The 9,643-nt window shown below is 37.9% G+C and overlaps 2 protein-coding genes across 2 annotated transcripts in view; both read right to left on the bottom strand.

Moving 5' to 3' along the window:
* Nucleotides 1-5,498, bottom strand: part of LOC125492854 (uncharacterized) — a 6,611-nt gene extending 1,113 nt beyond the window's left edge. The window contains exons 1-6 of the mRNA XM_057391191.1: nucleotides 5,238-5,498; nucleotides 1,841-2,312; nucleotides 1,170-1,752; nucleotides 1,001-1,093; nucleotides 788-904; nucleotides 315-710 (exon numbers count right to left, since the gene is read on the bottom strand). Of these exons, the coding sequence (XP_057247174.1) occupies nucleotides 315-710; nucleotides 788-904; nucleotides 1,001-1,093; nucleotides 1,170-1,364 (801 nt within the window). The 5' untranslated portion in view covers nucleotides 1,365-1,752; nucleotides 1,841-2,312; nucleotides 5,238-5,498. The remainder of the gene's footprint in view (nucleotides 1-314; nucleotides 711-787; nucleotides 905-1,000; nucleotides 1,094-1,169; nucleotides 1,753-1,840; nucleotides 2,313-5,237) is intronic.
* Nucleotides 5,499-7,881: 2,383 nt separating this feature from the next.
* LOC104896181 (uncharacterized) lies at nucleotides 7,882-9,312 on the bottom strand. The gene has a single exon (XM_010682899.3). The coding sequence runs from the start codon at nucleotides 9,310-9,312 to the stop codon at nucleotides 7,882-7,884; it is 1,431 nt and encodes a 476-aa protein (XP_010681201.3).
* Nucleotides 9,313-9,643: the final 331 nt, after the last annotated feature.

The raw sequence follows: 9,643 nt of genomic DNA, 5'->3' as shown, positions 1-9,643 counted from the left end.
AGGTTTAGTATTATGAAAGGCAGGTTTAGTATTATGATAGGCAGTGCTAACCAGGTGATAAACCTGTGCTTAGGAAGACTCCATATGTTCCACACCACAACATCCCATGTAACATACACTAGTCTGCTCACACTTCGACTTTTCAGATACACTCTTAACAGAATAACTGCTCATATTACCTTTCTACTTGTCACATGGATTATATGCTTTTTATGTTGTAGAGAATGAAATCATGAAAAAGTCATGGTTGTAGCATATTCCACAGGTTTAGTTCATAAATATATTCATAGAGAAATAAGACTTAAAAAGGGTACCTCACAATCTAACAATTGAGGGCCATTAGAAGCTTGCTCATTGGTGTCACTAGTTGGATGTTGATCTCTAGATGCATCCTTTGGTTTTGTACCAATTGAAAAGTCAGGAATCACAAGCTCTACTCCTGGATTAGCGGCTTGAATTTGAGAAAGAATGACAGATGCCACGCTCGGTGCTAGCTTTTGCACCAATTGAGTCTCCATACTTTGTAAAAACTCCTGTGGAAATATGAAACCCGAATTTGTATCCTTTTTTTTCAAATCAGTCTTTGTTACACCTCTTCCATAAAGGCGTACACGATTTTTGCGTACAGGATCTTGTATGACTTCAGAGTAATGATCCTTAGTGTTACCATCTTCTCCATGTTCAACACTTTGTAAAGCATCCATCTTGGCCTATCCAATGAAGATTAAGTTATTACATATACTAAGTTAAGGCAGAAAATATGCAAATAAATAGCATGTCAACTCACAATATTGGATATAGATTTTTCGTTGTTGGTGAGGTATGTCTTTTCAGGATTTCTTTTCCTCGATTCTTTGTAGACCTTTTCTTGTGAAGGCTCTTGCTTATCCGGATCCTCTTGTTGCTTTAGAGATAAAAATTTGTAGTTCAATATATAACTTTCTAAGAGTATGAAATGATGGAAGAATAAGAACTATAAATCAAGATAATGTGTTGTTACCAACTTATGACGTAACATTGCGTATGACTTCGGACCCATAGTATGCATATCATCTAGTGATCCACGATTGCCTTTATTAATTTTTGCTTCTTTCTGTAATAGAAAAAAAAGTTAACATACAATTTCAACAGTAGACGAACAAAATTATATAGAGAATAAAACCATATACCTCGATTAGTGAACAATTCCAGTATTCCAAAAGATCTTTAAATTGAGAATCGGAAACTGTTTTTGGACGATTTTCCCACCTTTTCTCATCAGTTTCATGTGCATAGTAGTGCTTTTGCTTTACCCTACATTTATGACCACGCCAACTTGCATTTATAGATTCGAAAACCCATTTTTTCCCTTGATCGGGAACCATGTACTTTTCCTAACCCAACAATGAATGAGCTCAATTAGTAGTATATAAGGTATTCGGTCCAATGAATGAGCTCAATTAGTAGTGTATACATGTTTTCAGTTTGATGAATGAGCTTATATAGAAAAGAAACAATGAAAGGAACATACCAAAACATAATCCCATATTTTATCAAGTGTGGGCAAAAGTTTGAATTTTCTATAATTAAGAGGCGCAAGCTCGGAATCCCTAGCAACTGTACCCAAGAAGAGGCTAAATTCATCAACAACTTCTTTTGTTGGTCCAACTGGTTGGCCGATTGAGTTCAGTACAATAGCTTCACGCTCTTCTCTTGTACGCGAGTGGACCTTTGTTAACGTTGTTGGACCTCGTTGCTTTTTACTCTTACAAGCTATTTAAGGTTAAGGTATTAGTTTATATAATAAGATAGATATAAAAGAAAAAAGAAAATGTCATCTACAAAAGTGCGTAATATATACCTTCCTCTATTCTTTCATTTGGTTGAGATTCCACTTCTATTTCTTCATTTATTGGTTGTTGCTCCAATTCATGTTCAACTTCATCATTTCTTATTATAGTGGAAGGAATCTGAATTTCCAAGTTTGCTTCATGTGTCATTCCATTGGTAATAGGAGATTCCGTGTCTGTGGTGTGTCGCATCTTTTCTAACTGCTTTTGCCGAAACAAGCGAAATGAAGATATAGACCCCGGAATACAATACTCCTTTTCTTGTGTCTTTCCCTTTGGTTGTTGCTTTTGAGGGCGTGCAATATCCTTTGTCATTTGCTGTTTTGCAGGTTTGGCAGTCCCCACGGATTTTCGCCTGTTTTGCTCGACATTTTCAGATTGTGTGTTATCCTTTGCTTGTTGGTTCCGTTGCCCATTTTTATGCACAAACTCCCTCATAGATAATGGTTGAGATAATGGGTGCTTCACTCCCTCTTTTTCCACCTGAAACCATACAAGAAACATATAATGGCACCAATCTGAGTAAATTATTAAACTTTCTGGCTGCTATAGCTGCTGCCTTTTTCAGAGAAGTAGACATATGTGATTAATGAGGCTCCTCTAGAGTGACTGAGTGAGTTAAAATAGACAAGGAAATGATGCTTCACCAAGAGCAGCCTTTATTAATCCAACATCTCAATTATAGATTCCAATACTTCCCTGTAAGCATCAAGCTTACTTTGCTTTGATGGCAAATCAAGAAGAACACTTTCCAAGGAGGCATAATATTATATTGCAAGGCACATCTAACAATCCATAAGCGTGCAAAATAAAATGCTTAAAATACAGATACAGATTCTAACAACAACTCTACACACTTCAAAATCTGCATTGTATTCAATTTGATCAGGTGCTTTCTAAAAACTTTTTCATTGTCATTTTAACTTCAGAACTTCTTTGTGCAAATGATATAAATGAAGGGGAAGAGAGGTGTCCCTTTGATGAGTCATCCAGTGACTTGAATAGTTTAAATCATGAAACTTCTTTGGTGCAGAAAATAGTGAATGTCATTGAAGCTGCAGCAGGAGCACCTGGTGTTGAAAATTTTGGTGCTGAATTGCTGTCAGCTGCTGTGTCTTCTCAGCTTCAGAAGACCATTCTTGATCAATATGCTCACATACAAGAAAATACTATACTATCTTCTGCAGTACTTTGGTGGATATTTGGTGGTCGTTGAGGAAGAGAAGGGTATCTTTATATGGGCATGCTGCTCATGGTTTCATTCAGTTCCTGTCATACTCATCTTCTAGATTCGGTAGTTTTGCTTCCAATGACCGTGATTGCGGGTCCTTGAGTCAAAAATCTGGAAGCTCGACCCTCAGGTCGACTTTGCCTCTGACTTCACATTTTCCCATTTGCTATATGAAATTAGACACTTCTATGTTTATTGTGCTTTGTTCTCCATTGTGCGTACGAGTTTTGTGTTTGGGATTAATCAGCTGTCATAGCTCTTATTACAGAAACATACTAAGGTTGAAGATCCACACCTGAAAAGGTTGCGTGAAAACCTCCAGAGTAAGATAGACTTCCTACAAAAGCTAGCTAATGTAAGAATTGTCTCTTAGTTTTTTTTATTACTAGACAGGCCCTAATTTGTTTAATACATCAAGGAGTTTAAAAAGTCCTCCAATAGATTCACATAATCCTAAAATACAGCAAACTGCAGCAGATTACAGAAAAATTTTCAACAGGTCTGATTTTTTGTTTTGTTTTCCTTATCATAATTATAAATTGATGTGCCTCTAGTTCTCCTCACCTACGACTTGTTACTGTACCTAACACCTTATGTGCTTCCTTCCATGCATCATGATTAATCAGCTGTCATAGCTCTTATTAGGGGACATGAAACTCATGTCAACTTTAAATGTCTAGATATATCTGGCACTTAACACCTTATGTGCTTCCTGTAGTATAATTGAAATGGTACTGGTTGAGACTTGATACGTGTATAAGGAACAATGAGTTAAGAACTTTAGTGCCATACATTAAGTTTTTATTTCTTAAATTTTCACCAACTTTTTTTAGCAAATGTAGCATTGGATACAAGGTAGGTGATACGCCAAGTAAGCGTAGCTGAGGATAAGGTTAGAGATTGAACCAATAGTTGCATACTTTATCTGTCTAATGTCCATACAATATCAGAAAGTAAGATGGAAGATTCATGTAGTTTGTACTATATGCTTTTTCTTGGGTGAACTAACTTACAGGAATAAAAGATCTGTATTGGAACGAAGTTAGATATTATTTAACAGTTGTATAAGAAAGACAGTACGTGCTTCAACAATTCCAAACTTTATTTGTATGAAATATCTTTCATTACATGCAATGCGTAGGTAAATCTTATAGTCACACACTCACACACAAGAAAAGGGGATGAGGTAATTCATACTCTGGAAAGTTGACTCTTAATAATATTCAACAACTATTACAACTAAGGCACAACAGCACAAGAGTCTCAATTATACCCATCTGGCTATAGGAAGAACAGAAAACAACTAAGGCACTGCACTACCACTCCCCCCTCCTGCACTACCACCCCCCTGCACTCTCCTTCTTGCACCCCTCCCTCACTGCACACACTCCCTACACTCACTGCACACACACCCTCATTGCCTTGCACTCCCTGTCCTGCACTCACCACACACTCACTCCCCACACATTCACTGCCCACCCCCTCCCTGTCCTGCACTCACCACACACACACTCCCCACACACTCACTGCCCACCCCCTCCCTATCCTGCAATCACCACACACACACTCCCCACACACTCACTGCCCACCCCCTCCCTGTCCTGCACTCCCCACACTCACTGCACACACTCACTACCCAACCTCCCTGCCACTCCCCCACACACTCACTGCCCACCCCTTCCCTGCCCTGCCACTGCACACACTCACTGTCCACTGCACACACTCACTGCACAAACTGCACAAACTGCACCCTCCCTCAACTCCCCACTCCCCTCCCTGCCACTCCCCCACACACTCACTGCCCACCCCCTCCCTGCCCTGCCACTGCACACACTCACTGTCCACTGCACACACTCACTGCACAAACTGCACCCTCCCTCAACTCCCCACTCCCCTCCTTGAAAAATTTGGTTTGGGCATTGCCTTATTAACTCAATACTTGTATATGTTATCACGAGCAAGCATTTGACAAGTCATATTTTGAGAAACTGATTTCCAGAATCGCATCCATAAACAAGACAACACAAATATGCAGCAAAAAATGAACCAAAGAAAAACATATGGAGACCAAAGAAATAGATAGATGAATATATAAAGGTTATAATAAGCCAGCATAACCTAATAAGACCACTAGAGATAATATACACGTAGAAATTGAGCGGAACAAAATCACAAACCTCCATAGTATTTTGCCGCGCATCATTATTAGTTTCGTTCTCCTCGTCATAACCCTCATAGTCTGATGTGAAGTACTCGTCATCAGATGAAAATATTTCATCATCTTCCATCCACTGAGAATCTCCTGAGTTTTGTCGAGTAATGACTTGTTTGCCAAACCTCCAAACCCTTTTGCTTTCATTCTTTCTTCGTTAAACCTCACTCTCTCTAAACGTTGCCTCTCATAAGGTGGAATCTGATGTTGTCCAACATTAAGCTTCTCTCTATTCCTTTTCATCTACAGGGGGGGGAATGAGACAATCAACGTTATTGTATATTTTTGGGGAAAACAACAGGAACACCAAGCAGTGGGAAACATTGTACTACATGCCATTGTCCAGCATCCAAGGACACAAAGCCAGCATGTAATGATTTACAGAAGAAAGAAAATGCTAACACTATCTCTGTCAAAGACATGAAATCTGATGCACACGCAGTGACAAAGAAGAAAGCACACGCAAGTACAATCCATAAGGATGCCAAACAAACTACTTGTGCAGAGCTGAAGGAGGAAAAGCAGCATATAGCAAATTTTCAATCAAAGGATTCAAGAAACCTGCTAGTGCAGAGATAAAGAAAGAAAAGAAGGAACACCATGCAAAAAGCAACACAACTACTGCATGCAACACATTGGTCAAGAAAGAACACAAGGATGAACCAACCAACCACTGCTTTTCAAGCATGGCAGATCACTGGAAGGAGAAGATCATTGATGGTTAATTACAAAAATAAAAAAAAACCGCAAAGATATATTTTATGAGACGATAAATCATGAATTAAACACATGCATTGTAATTCAATATAGACACGAATTCATATCGAATACCAGAGAAAAAGCCATATATAGTACCATCAGAAAGTTCTCTAGGAAGATTTTGAATAGCATAATGCCAACCCTCTTTAAGCGGATCCTCAATAAAAAAAACTTGATGTGCTTGAGATGCCAAGATGAAGGTTCTCCTTGTGAAATATTCTTATTCTTATTCACGACATCCATCCCAAAATCATCCTTTTCCGAATGAAACCACACACATCTGAACAAGATAACACTAAAGTGACTATGATAAGATATCTCAATAATATCTTCTAACGAGCCATAATAGTTCACAGCCCCATAACAGGATTTTGATCTCTACTACTAGCAAAACTATGCGTTAGAGCTGTTAAGGTGACTCCACTATTTTGAGTTACGCCATTTTTCTCTCGTTTCATGGTGTGGAACCTATAGCCATTAACAGAGTAGCCACTGAACTTCTTAGCAACACAAGATGGTCCTTTTGATAACCATTTGATATGATCCGTTATTTCTTCCCCTTCTTGAATATTGAGATCAACTTTCTCTCTAAACCACTCCATGAAATTCTTGCTATGAGTATGCGCGAAATCCCATTTTCTTTTCCTGTGGCTGCTTACAGACAACTTATGTTCACTGTGATTTTACTAAATATGTTAGTATCTATCACAATTAGCAAGATAAAAAAATTAGAAAAATAATTAGAAAAAATTCCGTGTTAAGTTATCTTACTCGATGTATCTCTCAACTTCCTCAGAATCACAATTGAATAAGACATATTGATGGACTTGGGCCCGTGTAATGTGATCCATCATAAACCATAATCCTTCTTCTTTCTATTCCTTCCCTTTCCTCTAATAGGTCGGCCAATATTGGGAAATAATGTATTTGAGATACTAGGATCAACGCATTATTATCTGAAGGACTGTTTGATCGATTCAAGTATCTTCTACAGAATGCGAGACATTCTTTGGCCAAATATCCTTCAGCCATTGAGCCCTCCGGACGACCCTTGTTCCGAACATCAGATTTTAACTCTCGGAGGTACCTCTCTATTGCATACATACACCTAATTCCAACTGGACCACCAAGCTTAATTTCTTCCACCAAGTGAATTGGTAAATGAACCATGACATCAAAGAAGGTAGGTGGGAAAATTTCTTCTAACTGACAAAGGGTTTCAACAATCTCAGTTTGCAAATAGTCGAGATTTTGGGGGTCGATAGCTTTCTTCCATATGCCCTTAAAAAAGGCACACAACCTTAGCAAAGGTTTTGCAACATCTTTGCTCAAAGTTGTCTTGATTGCAACAGGAAGCAAGTAATGCATTAGAAAATGAGCATCATGACTCTTATATCCAGTGATCTTCCTTTCACCAACTTGCACACATCGAGCAATATTTGAAGCATATCCAAGTGGTAGCTTTGCATTTTTAATGACCTGGCAAAACAATCGCTTCTCTTCTAATGACATCGAAAAGCGTGATTTTGGAAATACTTCCTTACCATCTTCTAGTAATTGAGGATGAAGTTCAGGCATCCAATTTAGGGCTTTCAAATCTTGACGAACATTAGCATGATCTTTGCTCTTTCCAGGTAAATCTAACAGTGTGGCAATGATATTATCACATACATTTTTTTCAATATGCATTACATCAAGATTATGGCGAAGTGAACAATGCTTCCAATATGGAAGTTTAAAAAATATTGGTACCCTTTTCCATGGAACTTCCTTTTCTTGTTTCGTTATCTTTTGCAACTTTCCACATTTATTTCGAAAACCACAAAGTAACTCCTTAGTTTCGATTCCTGTTAAACGACTGGTTGGTCTCTTTGCCCCGTAACTCCAATAAAATATCTCTTATTACGACGCCAGGGGTGGGACAAATCTAAAAAAGTAGGGTGACCCATATAGCAATGTTTGTGGCTTTTGTTGAAAAACAATGATTCAGTTTCATAATGACAAGCAGGGCATGCAAGTTTCCCTTTTGTGCTCCAACCAGACAACATTGCATAAGCAGGAAAGTCACTAATGGTAGACATCAATGCTGCGTGCATATCAAACCTTTGATTGCTTAAAGAGTCATAAGTTTCCAATCCAACCTCCCACAATTCTTTCAAATCCTTAATTAGTGGTTGCAAATAAACATGAATATCATTTCCCGGGGATAAGGGACCGGGAATAAGCAATGCTAACATCAAAAATTCAGGCTTCGTAAGTAACCACGGAGGTAAGTTATAATTGATCAATATCACTGGCCACGTACTATGTACAATGCTCATATTGTGGAATGGGTTAAACCCGTCTGAAGCTAACCCAAGCCTCACACTACGAGCATCTTTGGCAAAGTCTGGATATCTCTTGTCAAATGTTTTCCATGCTTCACCATCCCTTGGATGCTGTAAAAGCTCATCTTCTGAATCATTCGTTTTATGCCATATCATGTACTTTGCAGTTTCCGGACACATAAATAACCTTTGCAACCTTTTCTTAATTGGAAAATACCTTAGAATTTTAGCAGGAATTTTATAATCCTTCCCATTAGTCTTTTCTTTATTAGTTACTTTCCACCTTGAAGTCTTGCAAACAGAACAACTTGTTGCATTTGCGTGCTCCTCCCAATACAACATGCAGTCATTAGGGCATGCATCAATCTTCTGACAATCTAGCCCTAAAACTCTTAAAACATTTTTTGCTTCATTAAAAGACTTGGGCAAATTTGCATCTGGTAGCGTGTCTCTAAATATTCCTAACAAAGCCGACATTGCTACATTGCTCAACTTATGGTCACACTTGTATATAAATAGATGAATAAGAAAGGACAGTTTGGAAAATTTCTTGCAACCTGGATATAATTCTTGTTGACCTTCTTCTATTAATCTATAAAACTTCTTTGCATCTTCATTCGGCCCTTCTCTCATTGTATCATGCAACAACCCCTCTATGTCATCATTCGTGTCTAATATCGCATCATGTTCTTCTGTCACATCCGGTTCTTTTTCAATATTTATATCTAAGTCTAACAACTTATCACTTCTGGGAACAAAACCATTAACAATGATATGATCCCTAACAACATTTCTATACTGCCAATAACGATAATGACAAACATTGCAAGGACAACAAATCTGGTTCCCTTGTGCTTTAATAGCAAAAGCCTTACTAATGTACTCCTCAACTCCTTCTTCATATTCATCGCTCCATCTTTGAAGCATCCACCACTTTTTATCTATGTTATCCATTTTGTTCCTTAACGGTATGTTGCAAAACAGATTATTGAGTCAGCATACAATTTTAAAAAATTATAAAAATCCTTATATTTCAAAACAAATTGTTAATATAAACTTTGAACATTCAATAAAAACAAACCAGCTCCCAAAGCGTTTCACCCGCTAATATAGGAGTAGACATCTTTTAGAATTGCGACTAAATACATTTATCATATGCTATTACCCTCCTTTTTGCTCGCCAACCACTTTAAGAAACTGAGATAACTCACAATAGATATCTTTGATTCCCTTTAAAGTGCAAGTAAACAAATGGTTAGTAACTTAGAGGACACTTCTACTTCTG

The sequence above is a fragment of the Beta vulgaris genome, chromosome 8 (genome assembly GCF_026745355.1).
Source record: "Beta vulgaris subsp. vulgaris cultivar EL10 chromosome 8, EL10.2, whole genome shotgun sequence".
Taxonomy (NCBI): Eukaryota; Viridiplantae; Streptophyta; class Magnoliopsida; order Caryophyllales; family Amaranthaceae; genus Beta; species Beta vulgaris.
Note: the sequence above shows the minus strand (reverse complement) of the source record. Positions and strands in the feature narration are given on the sequence as shown.

Excerpts from the sequence above, each read along its gene's own strand:
- LOC104896181 (XM_010682899.3), bottom strand. The coding sequence starts at position 9,312 with ATGGATAACATAGATAAAAAGTGGTGGATGCTTCAAAGATGGAGCGAT.